Source organism: Manis pentadactyla, chromosome 1, assembly GCF_030020395.1.
Source record: "Manis pentadactyla isolate mManPen7 chromosome 1, mManPen7.hap1, whole genome shotgun sequence".
Taxonomy (NCBI): domain Eukaryota; kingdom Metazoa; phylum Chordata; class Mammalia; order Pholidota; family Manidae; genus Manis; species Manis pentadactyla.
In genome coordinates, this window is record NC_080019.1 from 83,506,920 (window position 1) to 83,528,503 (window position 21,584).

The 21,584-nt window shown below is 40.4% G+C and overlaps 1 protein-coding gene across 1 annotated transcript in view; it reads left to right on the forward strand.

The window, feature by feature from the left end:
* Positions 1 to 21,584, forward strand: part of MED12L (mediator complex subunit 12L) — a 326,362-nt gene that overhangs the window by 78,933 nt on the left and 225,845 nt on the right. Inside the window, 5 exon segments of the mRNA XM_057499138.1 lie at positions 758 to 868; positions 1,756 to 2,025; positions 5,761 to 5,910; positions 6,646 to 6,745; positions 7,250 to 7,386. Coding sequence (XP_057355121.1) covers positions 758 to 868; positions 1,756 to 2,025; positions 5,761 to 5,910; positions 6,646 to 6,745; positions 7,250 to 7,386 — 768 coding nt within the window.

The window sequence follows — 21,584 nt, forward strand, 5'->3', positions numbered from 1 at the left end:
AACAATAAATATATGTGTGCATAGAATGCCATAAAGAATGTATTTATTTGTATGTACATGCGAAGGTAATAGATGAATGTGTTAATAGTGTCATGTCAAGAGGGGCTGTATGCCACCCCTCTGGGGCATTTGGGAGTTTGTGGGTGTGTTGTTGTTTTTAGTGTAGTTATCCTTTAATGTTTATATATTATTTTATTAAAGATTACTTTCATTTCTTTAAGTTTTAGTTAATTAGGCATTATATGGATTTTTAAGGTTATGTTTTACAGGTAGGTTATAGTGTCTAAAATTCATTTTAGGATAGAGATGGGGCTATTGAGAAGGCATTGGATCTGATGGGATTTTCAGCCTCTTGTTGAGATGTTGGTGTGATGTGTGCTTTTGTTCTTTATAATTATCACCACTGGTCAAGTGTCCTCCTGTCAGTATAAGTTCACACTCCCCTGAAATCTAGCCAGGCTCTTGATACGCCCTGGGAGTTGAACACTTCTAAATTTCCTTTCTTGTAGGAATTAATTTTTTCAGTTTAGAATGAAGCAGATTAACAAAATCCACCCCCCACCCAAATCCTCCAACCAAACATATAAAATAACACCAGTACTTTGTTTAGAATTTGGACTGTGATCAAGGAGACTATGTTTTACTACAACCACAGGAACAATAATAAAGTTACATATGAACATAACAATGTTCTTGTTTGAATTTGAGTTGGTTTTGCTTTAACATTGTTGGTGTAATTTTTCTTTATTCATTTAAGGAAGGAATGCTAGAAAAACATGAATATTTGACATGGATCTTGGATGTTTTAGAAAAGATCAGACCAATGGATGATGATCTTCTTAAACTCTTGTTACCATTGATGCTGCAGGTACAGTATATGTAACCATGAGAAATTATTTTTGTGTGCAGTGAGTCTGATAAGAATGTTAAGTAAGTAGAGGTGCAAGAGGAAAACATTTCTTTTTGAAATGGGAAAAAAATGTATTGATGCCAAACCATGCAGGGTGATTAAAGGCTTCTTGTAAGTTTTAGCAATCATCCGTACTGGCTGTGTTCATGGTTTTTTATCCACATGTCCTTTTTAAGTATTTTCTGTTCTTTTGACATTCTTTGAGCTAGGGGGTGGGAACTTCCTGTTTTAATAATTGGTCTAAGATATGTTAAATTTCAGCTATCAGGATGAAATTTATTTAAAAAAATTTATTGGAAAGATACTATATGCATTTGATAACTCAAATAGTCTAAAAGAGTATCTAGTGAAGAATCCTTCTCTCCCTCGTCCCCCTGAAACACCACACCGTGCTAATGTCCTGTGTACTGGCCATGAGGTGGCCTGTACCTGCACTGTCCATCAGAGTAGCCACTAGCCAGATGGCTCCTGAGCCCCTGAAATGGGACAAGCACAGAGTGAGATGTGCTATTAGTATAAAATGCATACCAGCTTTCAAACTTAGTATGGAAAAAAAGAGTGAATAATATTCTACTAATAATTTCTGTGTTGATTACACATTGAAATGGTAACATTTTGGGTACATTGTTCTAAATACATCATTCTTCTCATTTTGCCTGTTTTTTTTAATGGATACTAGAAAGTTTCCAATTATATCTATAGCTTGTATTCTATTTGTATAAGATAGCACTGGTCTATATAGTATCATTAAAGGTTTTTTTCTTTAATGAAAGTATGTTTTAAAATAGTTACTTCACTAAGTAGCATAAAACATGACTGAAGTCTGGTGTCCTTGTGCTTCTCAGTATTCAGATGAGTTCGTTCAGTCAGCTTACCTGTCTCGTCGTCTTGCCTACTTTTGTGCCCGGCGTCTTGCCTTGCTGCTGAGTGACAGCCCCAGCCTCTTTGCTGCTCACTCGCCGCACATGATCATAGGACCAAACAACTCGAGCATTGGGGCCCCCAGCCCTGGCGCCCCCGGCCCCGGCATGAGCCCCGGGCAGCTGGCCTTCTCAGACTTCCTTTCCTGTGCACAACACGGACCCCTGGTTTATGGACTTAGTTGTATGTTACAGGTAAGTCCTTGGCATTTGCTGTTTTGTGTTAAAATTCAGTGTAGGAAACAATTGAGTTGAGAATTGCATCTTCAACTTTCATGTCACAGCTAGTTTTTTCTTCACCTAAGTAATTTATAGATTGAAATACCACGTTTTTATTTCTCTATGCTGGATCAGAGAGATTTGTTGCTTCTGTCTAGAAGAAAGTTATTGTAGTTGTCCTTTATTAGGGCCATTAAGTAGTTCAATGATTTGAAGTCCTTCAGGGAACCCACAGAGTAAGGCAGCTATATTACTGTACTTCTGGGAAGACTGCTTCTTCATGCAGCATTTTGTAGTTTCCTCAGTGAACACCTTGAGTTGGTTGCCTTCTATTTCTTTAAAATCCCAAGAATCGATCAGACTCTGTTCATCTGCCAAACATCATGGTGTGTGCAGTGCTTGAACATCCGGGAATGTGCAGGCTGCTGGGCTGATCCTGGACATCCTGGAGCGTGCAGGCCACTGGTCTGATCCTGAACATCTGGGAGTGTGTGGACAACTGGGCTGAACCTGAACATCCTGGAGTGTGCAAGCCACCAGGCTGATCCTGAACATCCGGGAGTGTGCAGGCCACCAGGCTGATCCTGAACATCTGGGAGTGTGCAGGCCACCAGGCTGATCCTGAACATCCAGGAGTGTGCAGGCCACCAGGCTGATCCTGAACATCTGGGAGCGTGCAGGCCGCCAGGCTGATCCTGAACATCCGGGAGTATATAGGCCACCAGGCTGATCCTGAACATCTGGGAGCTTGCAGGCTGCTGGGCTGATCCTGATCATCTGGGAGCTTGCAGGCTGCTGGGCTGATCCTGAATGTCCCTGAGCGTGCAGGCCACTGGGGTGATACTCTCAGGAATGAGGCACAGCACTGCTTTAGAGGAGTCACTGTTCAGGTCACATTTCTTGAGATCCTAATGTGTCCTGCTTTTTGCTGAGGGCTTTGGGACAGGGCTGGATGACGACATGGTCTGTTCTCTGGGAGAGTTTGTCAGGGAGAGAGCCTCATAACCAGGCAGTTGCCATATACTCTGAAAAGGGCTGGTGCAGGGATGCCTGGGGAGCTGAGGGAGTTGAGAAGTGGAACTTTCAGCTCAACCTGGAATTCTGGGAGGCTTTCTGAGGGAAGTGGTCCTGACTAGTGCTTATAATATGAGTTTAAAAAAGAAAAGGAAATGTGATAAGAGTGTTCCCAGCAGAGGGTTTAACAGTCACCTGTGTGCAGGTTGGTATAAATGGAACATAAAGTATAAAATCTGTTGGGGGTCAGGATGTAGATGGCCCCCTGTGTGCCTTATGATTGGGATGTCATTGGAGGGTCTTGTGTAGGGAAGTGACCCCGTTAGTTGTGTGGTTTAGTTAGACTGCTTTGGCCACAGCAGAAGCTCTGTGGGAGCAGCGAGGTAGGGGGAGGAGAGACAGGCAAAGAGATCAGTTTGGAAAAGTGTAGGTGAGTTTTGGGCTATTTTGGATGATTTTAGTCTCTTAGAATCTCCAGGTGAATATGTTCAGTATGCTACATGTCTGATTCTGAAGATGAGGGCCGACAGCCATCCAGATAATGTGGATTTGAATCACTGGGCCACTTAGCTGGTCAAAAGCCTGAGAGGGGTGAGATCTCCTAAAATTAGTGGTGAGAGATGACCTGCGGGCCTGAGGGGCATGGGCGGCGGGGAGAGGGCAGGAAGGAAGCCCATGGAGGCCACCGGAGAGTTTGGCCAGACTGGAGAGAGGAGGACAGGGAAGGAGTTGTTACAGAGGCAGAGCAGATGCGAATAAGAATAATATTGTCATAATTGGTCATTTTATTAGCATTTATTATGCTCTAGGGCACTGTTCCAAGCTGTAACATATATTAAGTCATTTAGTGCTCAGAACCATTCTATAAAATAGGAACCAATATTATTCCTGTAACATCAGTAATGAAATGGTGGCATAGGCCACATAGCAAACAAGTGGCAAAGCAGGAATTCACACCCAGACAGGCTGGATGAGGAGCCCACACTTTTAACCACCATGCTAAGCTGCTTCTCTCAGTGCTGCAGAAACTTTCCAAAGGGCAGTGTTGGGATTGGGGAAGTCTGATAAGAAGGTGGCTGGAATTGGTCTTGACTGAATGGTAGTCACTGATGATTAGCCGAGTGGTGGGGGAGAAGCCCTGGTAAGGTGGGTTGGGGGTGATAAGAATGAGGAGAGTGATGCCACCTATTCCTCTGAGAAATAAGTCTGTGAAGGGAAGAAAGAGAGAGGCTGCTAGGTGAGTGGAGATTTTTTAAAAAATTTGTTTTGATGGGCAGACTTGAACATATTTCTAAGCCGAGGGTAAACTAGTAGGAGGAGAGCTTGAGAATAGGGATGTTTGGTACCTCAGTGCCCTGGGTATTGGTGGCTTTGGACTTAAGAACTCAGAAAGGCTCCATCATGGGCCGGTGACAAGAAGCCCACATTCTCACTGACGGGGAAGGAGGTAGGGACGTGGGCCAGTGGAGGCAGGTGCTTTGGTGGGGTTCAGGGACCTGACCTTCTTTGTATCTGCTCTCTGGTTTCCACAGAGATGTCTCTCGGACCTCAGAATCTAGTCTTTTAATATTTACATTTGCTTTCTATAAAAACAATATTGCATTCATCCTCTAAGCTCACATAGTTGTTGTGTGGCATGATAGCATGATAGTAAAGACGTACTCTTCAGAATCATCATAGACCTGATTTGAGCTTCTGCTCTGCCACTTAGTAACTTTAACCTTGAACCTCTCTTTTGCCTGTGTGTGTGGGGAGGGATGAGGATAGTTGCTAATTTATTATGGGACAGAGTTGAGGTTATGTGACTGAAAGCTTCCGCAGGAGTGTTCAGCACAGAGTGAGTGTGCTCACTCCAATATGAGCTGTGATATTCCACACTGAGGGGCAGCAGGATTGGCACAGTGGTTCCAAGCATGTGTGCCAAAATCAGCTTGGGCTCGTTGCTCATGTCCTCTGTGGCTCATATCCCTCTTTGGTACAATTGGGGAATAACACTACCTTCCTCATGGGGTTGTTGTGACATTAATAAAATGACCTTAGAAAATGCTTTGTGCGATCTGGTTGAGTTAAAAAATGTCTACAAGGTCTAAGGAAGTAGGCAAGCTACAATCAGATTCAGCCTATGACCTAAGAATAGGGTTCACATTTCCAGTGAGTTATTGAAAAAAAAAAAAAACAAAAAAAGAATAGGTGACTTTAAAAGCTTATTTTTATAGGAAAAGTTTGCCTTCTCCCTGGTCCAGGGTTCCTGTCTGCCGAGTATTTAGGAAGCTATTACTGAACCATTATTTCAGAGCCTAAAACAAAACATTCTTTCTAGATTTCATAACCTTAGAAATTACATATGCTAATTCCATCTCATTTTTTTAAATTGCATGAAAAATATTAAGTGACAATTTTGAAGTGATGACTACTGCATTTTTATTAAATTTCCTTGGTTTCCTGTGCTTGAATACCAGCTTATGAATTATATTCCTTAATTTCTCAATAGCTGTACTTCCTCCCTTTCAAATTAATACTTCTATCTTAGTTTTTGTCTTACCACTTGAAAAGTTCAGAATGGGGTAAGGTGTTCATATGTTAAACTCAATGGTAGGAAGTTATAATGTAGTTATGACAAGGAGTCATTTTTACTGTTAAGCTGTTATACTTTTCTCTTTCCTTTAAATAATGTGGATTTTCTTGCTTTATTTCTAGACTGTCACTCTGTGTTGCCCAAGTGCCTTGGTGTGGAATTATTCCACAAATGACAATAAAAGCTCAAACCCAGGCTCGCCCCTGGATCTGCTGCAGGTGGCCCCCTCCAGCCTCCCCATGCCGGGTGGGAACACGGCTTTCAATCAGCAGGTAGACTTCCTGATAATTCTGGTTTGATGGGTGTTTCCATCTTCAAGAAGCATAGAGCACAGTGGTCCAAGTGCGTTTCAGCATCTCAGATGCCTGGCTGCCATTCTGCCCCCGTCTCTCTGGGTGACCTGGGGGAAGTATTTTGCCTCTCTGAGCTGCAGAAGCTCATCATGTTGCTCCCTTTCTTCTCAGCCTCTTGCTGGGCAATTCTAGCAGAGTTCCACCACCCAGACAGTAAATGTGGTGGTAGTTTTCATATATGATCACGATTCCCATAGCTAGTAGTCTATGATAGTTTGTAACTGTTATATATTTGTGCTGGGTTATTTGGTTCAAAAACTTCAGAACCTTAAACTGTGACTTCAAGGTTGTGACTAATATTTAGAACCAGTTTTCTTAAGTTAATAAAATGTGGCTAGTTGCTTTCATACATAGGAGAGTGGCTCAATGTGGTATTTTAGAACTTTCAAGTTTTCATATGATGTCTTGAAATTTTTTCACTTGTAAAGATTTTTTTGCAGTTATTTATTTTTGGGAACATTGCTGAAAACTGGCATTGAGTCACCATTGTAAATTTTAAAGTGCACTTCTTGGGCAACAGGCTGAATTTCCTACAATGCAGTCAAGATTTTAGTTCACTGTAGGATGCTCTGCTCATGTGGAAAAACCTGACATAATTTAGACAGCCACTGTGGCTTTCCAAACACAAGTTAATAAGAAGTGATTATCTTTCAGGTTCGGGCAAGGATTTATGAGGTAGAACAGCAGATAAAACAAAGAGGCCGTGCAGTGGAAGTTCGGTGGTCTTTTGACAAGTGCCAAGAATCAACAGCAGGTACAGGACATGGCAGCAAGAGTGCTTGTGAGTTGGGTTCTGTGCTGGTTTCTGAGTCTTATAAATCAATTCACACTGGATGAAGATGCTTTTTGACAGAGCCACCCATTGAATCTTGAAGATGCACTTCAGCCTGTGCCCTTCAGATCCTAGCTGTCAAGAATGTCAGCTTTGATTTTGTTAGGATTTCTTATATGCTGAGAATGATAATTTCTTTTCTTTTTTTATTGTATTTTATTATATTATATTATAGTATCATTTATACACAATCTTATGAAGGTTTCACATGAACAACATTGTGTTTTCAACATTCACCCATATTATCAAGTTCTCACCACCTCCTACTGCAGTTCACAGTCTATCAGTGTAGTAAGATGCTATCGCGTCATTACTTGTCAAGAATGATAATCTCCTAAAATGTGTTGTGCCCCGTGCAATGATGGTTTTGTACTATGCTGCTCTTTGTTTAACTTTTCTAACCACTTCCTTAATTTCTGCATCTAGGGGTGACAATAAGTCGGGTTTTGCACACGTTGGAAGTGTTGGATCGACACTGTTTTGACCGAACTGACTCCAGCAATTCAATGGAAACACTTTATCATAAGATTTTCTGGGCTAACCAAAACAAAGAAAACCAAGAGGTAGTTAATATTTCCTTCCTTCTTTTCCACCTTTTATTTTCTTAACATATTTTCTTTTTTGTTCAGTAAATTCCAGCAAAGCCTTTCCCCTTAACTGTTATGAAGGTGCCTGTGCCCTGAAGTCATGCTGTTATTGGACTAAAATGACCCAGTATTATTAAAGTGAGATGCCCATTGGACTGGTCTGCTGTGTGTATTGATTTAAAAGCATTTTCTTGGCCCTTTTGTCAGCATTCTCCATCATTTAAGTGTTAGCAGCATAGCCTTCCTCTAGTGATTGTACTTTATATAATGGTTTGGCTTCAGCTTAGGGGAAATGTATTTTAATGTTTTGTGCATCAGAGCAGTGACTGAATACTTGGGGTCAGGGTCTTTGAAGAATTTGTGGACAAATGTATTAGACAAAGGATTCTCCTGAGAGAACCAATAGGGGGAAATTTACATATATTTCATGAAAGTGAGAGAGAAGTATCTATTCACTTTAAGGAATTGGCTCACCCGATTGTGGGGGCTGGCAAATCTGAAATGTGCAGGGCAGGCCAGCAGGCTGGGGACTCAGCATGGGGATGTTGCAGACTTGAGTCTGCAGGCAGAATTCCTTCTTCATCCGGGGACCTTGTCTTTTTTTCCCTTATCACCTTTGAATGATTGGATGAGGCCCTCTCACTCAGGGAGAATTGCTTTTCTCAAAGTTAACTGATTTAACTGTTTTTCACATTCAAAAAAAAAAACCTTCACAGCAACACTAGACTGGAGTGTGACCAAAACACTGGGTACCATAGCTGGCCATGTGGACACACAAAATTAACCATCACAGACAGTCTTACCTTTTGCTTCTCTAGAAATAGATTGGTCCATTATTGAACTGCTCTATGAACAGAGGATTTTCAATTTTTTTCCTCAACCTTTTTTGGGGGTGAGAAATAAAAAGTTTATATTTTCACAAAGGAAAACATCAGCGGTATATCCATGTTGTGCTAGCTGCTGGAATGCCGAAGTAAGTTTTCAGATATAGTACCCATTTTCTAGGAAGACCTTAGTTAACTGATTGTATCTTTGATTTTAGTGGTAGCCTTTGGGAATGCATGTGTGGAATGAAGAAATAAAAAAAGCAAAACCCTTTCTCTGTTCTCCCTTTGTGTGAACCTGGTGTGAACCTGTTCCAGGTTATTTCTCTTTTTTGGAATAATTTGTAAGTCATCGCCCTCCTTCTCAAAGATGAGGTTCAAGATCATTGATGCCAAGTAGGATGTCGAAATGTTGAGAATGAGATACAGACCATGTGTTTTCCATCTCATTTCTAGTCTCAGTAGGAATGCTTCAGTACTTCTGTGGGCAATGGTAATTCTACATAATTCTCTGCTTATTGATGCAGGTGGAAGTGTTACTGTGTTCCTTTGGGGTGGAAACCTTAAAGTCTGTCTGTTTGTAATAAAGACTTTCTTAGATAAAAGGCTTAAAGGCTTAGAGTACTCAGATTTTTAATACATAGAAGTGACGTATTTGGACGGAAAGTAGGGATGCATACCATTCAAGAATTGTTCTAGACTTCTGAGCTTTCTGCACAAAGTTTCTCAGTGAGAGTTTTTCCACATCCACTAAAAACACTTAAGTTGCGTGGTTAGCCTGACTCTATAACTTTCTAGAGAATGAACTGGGGAACTTCGGAATTTTAGCCACATTTACCCGCAGACTTAATTTACTCATAAGCACTCTAAAAAGAGAAAATAATAAGTGTTTTATCAAGGACAGAAGTTAATTTTGATATTTTTAAATGAAACCACACTGTAAAGTTCTCTCTAAAACAGTTTTGTCTCCATTGTGGGTGCTTAAGATGAGCCATTGGGGTGCAAGAAGAAATGAATAGAACTTCTATTTAGATTATTTATGTCTTTAAAAACTTTACACTTTCAGAAGTTCTGTTTATATAAATTTTATAATAAACATTATTATTACGGTATTATAGGTGTATAAGGTATAAGTAAATATATATATTGAGAGTATTTTAAAAGAACCAAACCTCTGAACTGAGAGGGTATGCGAGAAATATTCGGAGGTCACTGCAACTTCTCCACCCGGGATGCAGGTAGGTGTAGGCCACTAGAGGGCGACATGTGCTCAGGGCTGAGAGTCCTGGATGCTCTGCTGGCACTTCATTGCAAGGAACGGCAGCGTTAGCCATTTAGGTAGGAGTCATTGTATTGAAGGTTGACTCCACTTGGGAAAGATTTGGTGTGAGTGAGTGGTTGCACTGTGGTTATTGTGTTGTTTAATGAGTAGGGCAACAACTGTATTTTAAACCTGTAATTCAGACTGATCACACAGTAAATTAATTTTTACAATGTGTCTTTGGCATCTCTGTGTGTCAAGGTGTGCATATGAATGTATGCAAATGAAATGCTTAAACTCTACGTTTGCTCTTCACCAGGGCTTACTGTTTTCTTGACTACTGAGTTGCTTGATGTATTTCTGGAATCCATGTGAGCTACAGGGCTATGCTGATGATCAGCTGTGTGACACCAAGAGAGTTACTCATGGGCTCTGTGCTTTCGTGTCCCTACTTGTGCAGTTGGCATAGAGCATTGCCTTATCTATCTCTAAGGAGACACGAGCACCTTGAGATTTCTAAAGCACCATATATACATATACTTGATTATTGTTAATGGTAATAATTGAGCAATCCTTGTTAGTATTACATTGCAAGAACCAATATGATGAAGCTATTATAATTGATAAGAAGGAGTTGTATAAAGTGCTGTGGTTAGAGTTCAGAAACACATCTCACTTCTTTAAAATGTGTTTCCTCTTTTTTGGTTTCATAATTTGTGTTAAGAATTAGACAACATGATAGATAATAGAAGAAGCGACCATCCTCTGCAGTTGCCACGGGTGTGGGGTCTGCACCTGCTGAAGCTGTGGCCAGGTGTGCCTGCCACCTGGGCCGCACAGCCTGTTGCTCCCTCACTTATATTCAGAACGCAGGAACTTTCCTCAGTTCCCTTTTCTCTCGAACTGCTCAGGGAAACCCAGTTCTGACCATTTCCTTGTGGGCAGCTAGAAAGCTGCTGTCCAAATGGGAAAGGGGGTCTGAGATTCAGGTGTGTGTGTGTAATCAGTCTCATATTTGTAAAAGCCTGTTGAAAATAGTAATGCATGGAATGAAGGCATTTGAGGCCTTGGTCCTGGGCCTGTGGTTGGCCATGGCCACAAGAGTGAGAGTAGGAGCTGACAGTGCCTCACGCGTGCCCCTTGTGACAAGCTTTTTCTCACTCCACACAGAATGAGTTGTCCTTTACCCACCCCCTCCCACTGCCCCTATGTCCTCAGCTACTGCTTCTGTGTTAAGGCTTGGTGAAATTGCAAATCTCAAAAACCTGAATTCTTGACCTATGCGACTTGATATTCCACTCAGCGTAGTGTGAGATAAACAGTTGTAACACTTAGCACTGGGATGGTGTCACGCAATGGGCCAGCCAGGCAGGTGGTGTGAACTAATGGTGGGCTGCTGTGTACAGGGCTGCCGAGGTGATGGGAAAGGGGCATGCTCTTTCTGAATCAGGGCAGCCTGTCTCAGACTACTTGGAACTGCAGACCCACTGTTCATTCAGCATGTCAGGAGAATGTAAACTTCCCCAATCTTAGAATGCTGTGCAGGCCAGGCAGCCTGGCTTGGCCATGTTTGCCTAGATGCCTGTCACTTTCCATCTCCTGGTATGTGTTCTATACAAGATTTACTCATTTACCTGCCTCTACTGTTTCAGAACCATTGGTACCCTGGGTGATGGAGGAGGAGAAGCCTGACATCATCCGCATGAGGGAGTTACTGTGGGGGTGGGGGACCTTCTGAGTCAAGCCTGAGTCGTCCCTTGTGACCTGCAGGCAGGGATCACATTGCTGACCTCTCCTCAAGCAGCAGGGGGCAGGGCTGCTGACCTGACCACTTCCTTCCTCTTGGCTTCTCTCCTAGTTTGTGTTGGGCGGGAAGGGGGAAGCAGCTGCGTCCTTGGCTGCCCTGGGGACATGGATAGAAGGGAAAGTCTAAAGGTGGCAGGAAGACCTGACTTTTCACTTCTCTCTCTGCTACTCCAGAAACAGCTGCCCTGGTCAGGACCGGCCCAGACAGCAACAGCATGTCAGCAAACGCATTTCCTCTCTCCCAGCTGTTGGAACCATTGCACACTCAAAACCCAAAAACCTACGTGTTATTCACATTTGCTTATGTGTAGAATATTCATGAAGCATTCTCAGAACAGGTGTGATGAGTTTGTACTGATTTTCTGAGTGGCAGAGGCCCAGCGCCCAGAACAGGTGCTTTGCCAGGGGCATAGGCCTCAGGGACCGTACCAGGTCTGTGTCAGACTGGCTGAAGAGCTCCGACCCCCACGATCTGAAAGGCAGAGTCTCAGTTTCTGTCACTGCTCCGCCCGGTCTGTGTGTGCCCTGCTGGATGCCTGTGGCTCCAAAGGTTGGGATCTGTGTTTGCCCTGCTGCCAGCATGTCATCAGCCTCCAGCACCGCACCTGGCCCCAGCAGGTCCTCAGGAGATGTGTACTGAGTTTGTTTATCAGGGTTCATAAAAAAGCTGCTAGGACAGGAACCAGAAGGGGAAACCCCTCGACAGGCTTTGGTGTGGAAGGGTAGGGTGAACGCAACAGTGAGATCTATAGAATGTGTCAGTTGTGCCGTCGGTACATGTGAATGTACCAGAAAGCCTTGGTGACAAAGAAAGTAAAAAGCCTACAGATGCTGGCTGTGCATTATGGGTCAGTGGATTGTGTGAGAGTTATGTGTGTGTGTCCATCTCCACAGCAGTCCCAAGGGACCCTTGTTTTAAGTGTGTTATGTCATCTCATTTAATTTTTGTCTGGCCAATGAGATGTGTGTTTAAAAAAAATTTTCTTTTCCATCTCCTTTATAGATGAGGAAACCACAGCTTAGAGAGGATGAGTAAATTGTCCAAGCTCATACCCAGTTCACTGGTGGAAGAATAGGGATTCGAATCTAAAATGATTCCAGAATGCCACTCTTAACTAGTACATTTTATTCCTTGCACTGTTTCTTCAAAAAATCATTTTATTTCTGGTAACTATAGCTGGACAAACAATTGTCAGGTCTAATTTTGGAAAAAGGAGAGAAAAAATTCACAATTGCCATGAACCATTTCCACATCTGTACTGGTGTATTTATTTGTAAAATAATCTGTGAGTTTTAAAGACTGGCAGTTTAACATAATAAGAAATATTTAAGTCAGAAATCTAAATCCCCAAGTTGAGCAATCTGGCCTTTGTAGTATATCATAAACTTGAGGCCAGTTCAGACCTGGCTTTGAATCCTGGCTTGGCCGACAGGTAGCTGGGTGGCCTCAGACTAGTTACGTATCTTAGTATCGTTCTTTTTGTCAATACAATGGCCTTCCTAGTAGAATCCACTTCATATGCTAGTGTATGGTAAGCACCTAGCAAATGCCAGTTGTTATGTTCCTGGTTGGTCACATCTGATTGTCAAGTGAGTTGAACCTAGCATCATGTTTTAGAAATTTCTATTCCCCTTCTCATCATCTTCATAAAAAGCAAACAGTAAAGTTTATTGTACCATCTACTGATGACTTTTGGAAATTAAGTCTAGTGTTTTAGTTATTTACAGTATGGGAGACATGGTAATTTTCAAAGATTCTTGGAGGGGTTTGTGATTATAATTCATCTAATGTATGATCTCTGTAGCATAATTACATATTGCTCAAAATTCTGTTTTCTCCATTTGTACTTAAATGTTGACCTAACTGAGGGATAGCAAACTCATTTTTTGTCACGACACAAATTAATGACAATTAGTTGATTTAAATAGAGGAATTTGTTTTAATTATGTTATCTACCTCCTTTCTTAGAACTCAGAGCTGTGCTGTTTTTAACTGCTGCTTTAAAAAAACGGTTGTTTTTTGCTTTCATGGTGTATATTTTGTTTCTTAGATGTCACAAGATCTAAAGGCTGTCAACACTGATCCTAAGGATATGAGGCGAGAAAACCTGCCCTTTTGCTTATCAAAAATCAACCATTTCAAATATTTTTTGGAAATGTGCATGTGGAAACATGCATATATATATATATATATATATATATATTTTTTTTTTTTTTTTTTTCAAAAATGAGTACTATTTATGTTTAATGAATCTTCTGAATTTGTGATTAACAACCTTGGGCTTAATTCTTTATGTGGTGATTCTGACAGAACACTCATTGTGACTATATACAGCAGGCTATGTTCTCTTAGTAGCTTAGACCAGTACCTGACTTAATGCAGTTCTTGAAATTCATCCACATCTCCATAATGTGCCTCAGGTTGCAAACTGTATAACTTGCTTGCTAATATCCCTACTCTACATATTGTCCCATGTTTATTGGTGCTGTGTTATGAATAATATTTCAGAGATGATTATTTTGTTTAATGCTAAGAGTGATTAATTTCATTTATAAACATGTCTTTTTCACTCAGATTAAAAAGCTATTGAAGAGCCTTATTCAGTATCTGATCTCAAGTCCTTTTAGTTTGCTGTTGCTTACAGTAATGAATCATTGATTTTTCCTGTTCCCTTTTATGGCATTGTTTTATAACATAGGCATTATATTAAGAAATTTCTTGTTTTAAAATAGTAAAGAGTCTCACAAAGTGTCTTCTAGTTTCTGAAGGAAGCCTGCCTCTCAGATGTAGCTGCCGATTATCCTCCCTTCTTTGTTTGTTGAAGAATAGAAGACAGCCCATGATTGGTTTCTAGAAACCATTAGGTTATTTTGAGTGATTGAGTAAGAATTGAATTAGGCTTAATCTACTAAATTTGGGCCGGCTTTCCCCTTGTTGCATTTGAAGGAAAAACGGGACAAATCTCTCTTATGATGAGAACCTTTCTTCAAGTTTGGGATATCGTTGTGACACATGTTGTTAGCACAGATAATGATGCTTATTTGCAACAGAATTAATGATTTCAATATTTTACCACTGTGGGTGTGGCCCAAATTCATGAGGCCAGATGAACAATGCTGATATTTGAAAGACCTTATTGATGTTTGAATTTTGTGTCCTTTCATTCTCTTATCTGTTTTCACTTTAGAAGTTATTTCTTCTTGTGATTTTTACACTGTAGTACATGAATACATTCCTTGTATCAAGAAGTCCCTTTCAGTCCAAAATTTGGACCCATTTCTGGGTGTCTTTGAAGTATGTGTTGCTATCCCCATTTTATAGATAAGAATACTGAGGTTCAGAAGTTAAGTAAAACCAAGAATGTGAAAAAATAAAATTTGGACAATTTCTTATTCTCTTGTCCAGAAAAGTGTGTTTTGGCAGAAATGTCCTCACTGTGGAGCCAGAGAGGTTGGATTTGACTCTTAGGTCTGTGACCTCTAGCTTTGAGACATTTGACAAGTTACTAAATCTTTAGGCCTTGGTTTGTTCAACAATCATAGGATTGTTATGAGAACATTAGAATAGGGTGCACTGTATAACAGACACTCATTGTATGCCTGAGCAGTAACTACTGTTCATTTACACCCATATCCTTGGGATAATTTCCTGGGTATTTATGTACATATATATGAACACAATAACCACAACAGTCTGGGGGACATAACTGGGGTAATATTCTACAAAATTCCATGCAGGATTTATTCCCCTCACTGCTTAATATTGTCCATCATGTTTTGCTTGTTTATTTTGTTCTAGTTATGATGCTCAACTCTTTTATTCTAATAAAATTTTTCATTTCTCTGGGTTGGTAGGAGATAATTATCTTAGGCAAACTAAAATAATGTTGCTATATCCTTTCTAATATTTATTCCTTTTCCTTCCCATTGGCTAAATCTTTCAGAATAATGTGAAATAATAGTGTTGGGGCCAGTGTCCTTGACTCATTAATTTAGGAGTGGGAATCCTTATAGTGTTTCACACTTAATCAACTATTAGATTAAGCCAGGTATGTTTCTATATTAAGTAAGTGCATGTGTGTGTTGCAGGAAGTGAACAAAGTGTAAATCCTGCACCCCCCTCCCCTGCCCCATCTTGGGTTTTACCTTTGGTTTTGCATAACACAGCACATTGCTTTTACTTTTTTTTTCTTTTGGTATCATTAATCTACAATTACACGAAGAACATTATGTTTACTAGGTTCCCCCCTTCACCAAGTCCCCCCCACATACCCCCTTACAGTCACTGTCCATCAGCATAGTAGGATGCTATAGTATCACTACTTGTCTTCTCTGTGTTGTACAATCCTCCCCATGCCCCCCCACATTATGTCTGCTAATCGTAATGCCCCCCCCTTTTTCCCCTTATCCCTCCCTTCCCACCCATCCTCCCCAGCCCCGTTCCCTTTGGTAACTGTTAGTCCATTCTTGGGTTCTGTGAGTCTGCTGCCATTTTGTTCTTTCAGTTTTTTTCTTTGTTCTTATACTCCATAGATGAGTGAAATCATTTGGTACTTGTCTTTTTCTGCCTGGCTTATTTCACTGAGCATAATACCCTCTAGCTCCATCCATATTGTTGTAAATGGTAGGATTTGTTTTCTTCTTATGGCTGAATAATATTCCATTGTGTATATGTACCACATCTTTATCCATTCATCTACTGATGGACACTTAGGTTGCTTCCATTTCTTGGCTATTGTAAATAGTGCTGCAATAAACATAGGGGTGCATCTGTCTTTTTCAAACTGGGCTGCTGCATTCTTAGGGTAAATTCCTAGAAGTGGAATTCCTTGGTCAAATGGTATTTCTATTTTTAGTTTTTTGAGGAACCTCCATACTGCTTTCACAATGGTTGAACTAATTTACATTCCCACCAGCAGTGTAGGAGGGTTCCCCTTTCTCCACAACCTCACCAACATTTGTTGTTGTTTGTCTTTTGGATGGTGGCGATCCTTACTGGTGTGAGGTGATATCTCATTGTGGTTTTAATTTGCATTTCTCTGATGACTAGCGATGAGGAGCATCTTTTCATGTGTCTGTTGGCCATCTGAATTTCTTCTCTGGAGATGTGTCTGTTCAGATCCTCTGCCCATTTTTTAATTGGATTATTTGCTTTCTGTTTGTTGAGGTATGTGAGCTCTTTATATATTTTGGATGTCAACCCTTTATCGGATCTGTCACTTACAAATATATTCTCCCATACTGTAGGATGCCTTTTTGTTTTATTGATGGTGTCCTTTGCTGTACAGAAGCTTTTCAGCTTGATATAGTCCCACTTGTTCATTTTTGCTTTTGTTTCCACGTTGCTTTTACTTTTGATTAAGAATATCTATTGAATCTACTATGCGGCAGGCACTGTGGTAGATGCTGAAAATAAAACCATGAGAAAAACAAATCCTTACCTTTTACAAGCGTCTAGTTTAGCAAGTGTTAGAGGAGGAATGAAGTCTTTGGCGGTTCACTGCAATGGTTCAAATTTTCTGTGTGTCAGTGAGATTAGAAGTCTGGCTTGTCTCTTGAGAGGTAGAATCTGGGCTGGAAAGGTTCGTGGTAGTGGCTGGTGGGAGGGGCCAGGGCTGCAGGCTTCCCAGTGGGATGGGTGGGGGGTGAGCCACCCGGGAGATTGCGCGCAGCCACTGTGCTACTTTGCTTCCAGTGATCTTGAGTCATTCATGGTGGGAGGAGCAGCAAGTATGGGCCCTGCAATTAGGTCTAATAGTCCTATCACTTCCAGTCCGTGCCCTTGGCCATCTTACGTCACCTCTGAACTTCAGTTTTCATATCTGTAAAATTGGGGGTAGCAGCACTTAGTTCAAAGTTTGTGTTAAGATTAGAGGCAATGTGTGTAGAACACCCTGGACCTGCACAACAAGATTTTCAGTTGTTACTACTGCTGCCTGTGGCTGGAGATTTATAACTGTTAATGTTATTTTTGCCATGAAAACATGTTTTAACTTATGTTAGGGCCAGAACTCTGATTCTTGACCTCCTACTGTGGTGCTTTTTCTCTGACCTTAATTGAATGTGCTGTGGCTTAGTTTCTCTCTGCATATCTGCCTCTTATTCCTGTGTGGACCCTTTGCCTGTGTGCAGTTAGAGGTTAGCAGGTGCACGTTGCAAATTGTTCAGGGTCTGTCATATGTGACTCAAGTACCAATGTGACAAGCTGTCTGTTACTGCCCCATGAGACTCCACTAACTCTCCTTTTTGGTGCCTGGAATGGGAAAGCACTTTAGTAGTTCTCAGAGGTGTGTCTCTCCTTCCCAATGAATGTTTGAAGTCAATAGCTGGAGATCTAATAATCACGAGGCTATGTTGTGATGATACATATTACACAGACTTAAATATTGGAGCTTAGGGAGAGCAGAACTGGTGCTTAAGTACCAGGAGTGGAGGTAGAAGAGCCCAGAAAAGTTTGGGGTTCACCTAGAGGCCAATGTGTACCCCAGGGGGAGAGCCAAGATTAACTTTACAGGTTCTTCTGACACAGTTTGTCTGCTCATTCACTTCATTTCCAAGGTTTCTGTTGTGGCAAGAGTTGCATTAATTATTTGAGTAATATTGGACAAGTTACTGGCATCTTTGTCTTGCTTTCCTTATTTGTAAGATGGGGATAATAATAACCAGCTTATAGGCAGTGAAGATTAAAAGAAATCCTGAAACATATTTATTGTATAGTCTGACTGTAAGTTGACTAAGTACTCAATGTTACCTTTATTACCATCACCTGTAAATTTGCCAAGATTGCTTTGATTTTGAGAGTGGTGAAGTCCATCATACTAAGGTATTTTATATTTTCAATTTTTACTAGAAATGACTGGAAAGGTTTATATTTAAGATCAAGAACTTGCAGTTTTTTATTTTTGTTGTGTCTTATTTGGTCAGTTATAACTCTTTAGTCATGATTAGGAAAAGCGATGCAAATTGCAGAAAACCTATTCTGAAAAATAGGATTTTGGTCAGAATAGAAGCAGACAATGACAAGCTGTCAGGGCCAGTCTCTTTCAGCATCCAAAATGTTTTACAATACAGTGCAGTGTACTCCTGAGTACCTGAGAGAGTGATTTTTTTTCTTTGTGCTCAAAGAATTGTCTAAAGTTTTCACTGCCTATCAAAGACCCAAGTTGAGAATGGAACGTTAAAGTGGAGGAACAGGGTACTGCAATTAGTAACTCCTCCTTGAGCCGCCTGTGGGTACTGTGGGTAGGAGAAGGAGCAGGACGGGAAGGCCAAAGGGAGGATGGGGGGCAGGCAGGGCGGATGTGCCTGAGGTCCAGCTCTGCCTCCTGGAGAGGATTGGAGCTTAGTGGCCTGTTGTGCACCTTTGACTTCCTTTTCTCTTTGTTCAGTTATAAGCGTTTACCATCTGCCTTTCTTGTTTATACTTCTTTAATTAGATACTGAAATGTCACTATTTGCCTGCAGAAAAAATAGAAATACAAAACAAACAACTACTATGCAAAATTCCCATAGTCCCATTGCTGAAGACAAATTCTCTTGCCTGTGAACTATCTGTAGGGACCTTTTCTCTCCCCACAAGGTCATCCTGTGTCCTTGGACTAATTCATTCTGCTCTTTCTTCAAATTTCTGAGGGAAACTGTCAGTTCTTGGGAGCTCGGATGGGGAATGTTTTGGTATCATGATTCCCTGATGCCTGGAGCACTCATGTGTTTTACTTTCATACAATTTCCTTGGGTTGTGTTCTCAGTGAATTATTTGAGCAAATATGAACATTTTTAAGACTTTCATTACATAATTAGAAATTACACCTAAAAGGGAAGTAACAATTTTTATTTCTACAAAGTAAAATGAGACTGGTTATATCTAGTTCCTAGAAGAGATCTTGAAAATAGTACATGCTCAATACATATTTATTGAGGAATTTATAAGTAAATGAACTAATGAGGCTACTACCTGTTTCATGACACTCTTCTTCCGTGTGTTATCAGTAAACTTTTTTTTCTCCAGATTTTAGATTTTGTATTGTAGCCTTTCTGTGTTTGTCACTTAACGCAGTGCTCTGCTCCTATAATTTCCTGAACCACAACTATGTTTTCCCCTTTTTGTGTTTGTTCAGAACCGCTTTGAATTAATTTCCTATTGCTGCTGTAAAAAGTCACCAGAAATGTAGTGGCTTAAAACAACACAAATTTATTCTCTGAAGTTCTGGAGGTCACAGTCTCACCGGCTATCATCAGGGTGTCTGCAGGGCCGCATTTGTCCTGGAGGTTCTGGGGGAGAACCCGTTTCCTGGGGCTTTCCAGCTTCTAGAGGTCACCTGCCTTCGGCAGCTTGCATTGCCTTGCTCTGTCTTCAAAGCCAATAGCAGGGCGTCTTCAGGTCTCTCCCTCACTCCAGCCCCAGCTTCTGCCCTCACATCTCTTTCTCTGACTCTCCTGTCTCCCTCTTTGCCTTGTAAGCACCCCAGCGATTACACTGGGCTCACCCCGATAATCCAGGATCATCCTTAATTTAATCACAACTGTAGGGTTCCCTTTGTCATTTCAGGTAGCATATTCACAGGCCCTGAGATTAGGATGTGAATATCTTTGGGAACGGGGACGTTAATCTCTCTACCACATACTTATTTCTCCTTTTCTTCATCTGTTTTGAAATTTAACTCATAATTCAAGAATTTTCTTGAGAACTACTTTCTAAAAGAAACACCTAATTCCCTTCAGTATTCTCACTGTGCTCCTATTAAATGTTACTGAGTTTCAGAGATAATTTTCATGTCTTTTTATGCATTCAAGTTATTTATGTACATGTATCTCTTTGAAAGCAGAGGCTGTACTTATTTTATATACCTTGAACAACTAAATCACCTCAGATTTTTGCCTTGAGGTTATTATGTGTTAAAATGATATTTATCAAATTTCACTTAATTATTGATTGTTTTAAAGAAAAGGAGCTTAACATTTTTAGAAATTTGTTTATAGGATGGGAATGCATTTCAACTTACATGTCTGAAATTGTGATGTCCTGTTGGCCATTATTTGAAGTAATTTGTAAGATTGAATCTGGCAGGCAAATGGAGCCCATCCTCTACCAGCTTTCTAAAAGTTGATTGATGAGGAGCAGGCTAGATTCCACTAATTATCAGAAGTGAGGATATCTTGCTTATTTAACTCTAAACACCAGTTTCACAGTATATCGCATCAGACATGTAATGCATATAAACACACATCCATGGCTCATGGTCCCCACATACAAATGCCTTGTATCTTGGAGTAAAAAGTTTTGTGATACAAATACATAAATATGTAATTACTTATATTGCATAGATAGCTTGCTTTCAAGTTGGTGTAATATGGCCAATTTTCTAATATGATCTTAGGAGTTAGTTATAGAACTTCTCATAATATCTTACTGTTTCTTTGAAAATAGCCACATTCCCCCATCCCCACCACTTCATATCTTAAGGCTAGAGTGGCATAATTCTATGCCACTCTATTCTGAGTTGGATACTCAGAAGAGAATGGACTTAGCATTATTGAAGTCTGGCAAGTATAGGAAGATAGTTACTGGTTGAAATTAGATTTTCAGAGTGATGGTTACATGAGTGTATACAAATGTGAAAATTCAACAAGCTGGACATAAGATTTGTGCATTTTATTGAATGTACTTCAATATACAAAAGTTAAGAGAAAATTAAAGTAGATTTTGAAGTGTATAACTTTAAATGGGCACAATTGATATGAAGACATTTCTGTTGATAAAATTTTCTATTTTAAAACTCAGTCATTCAGCAACATTTCCCTGATTTTTTAAATTCACTTAATTCATAATAGTTACAAATTGCGACCACAGTCAGCAGAAAGACTGCAGATGTCTGTAAGCTGGGAAGATGGCTGCTCATTGCCTCTGAGATAAGGAAGATACAGATGACTAGTTTAAACTACTTGTTGCTTTATCATTCATTGTCTTCTCTGCTTTTCCCTCTGGAAGGTGAACTTTTGAGAATAGGGGCCAGACGTTTACAATTTTTGTTTTCTCAATGCTTAACATACCCTGGGTTCTTAATAAATGCTTTGGGGAGTGAACTGACTCCTTCCTAGAACTTGATTTCCTAATGTATTACCCCATATCAGTGGTCATATCCAGATGTGTTAAAAAGGCATTTTTTTCCTTTATGTATTCTATTCTATGTATCTCTAGGTCAAGCAGAGCCTATTAAGTTGGGTGAGTGAATTATTTATTCTTCTGTAGCATTTTTCATCTTGTTTTGACAATGCAGAGAAAA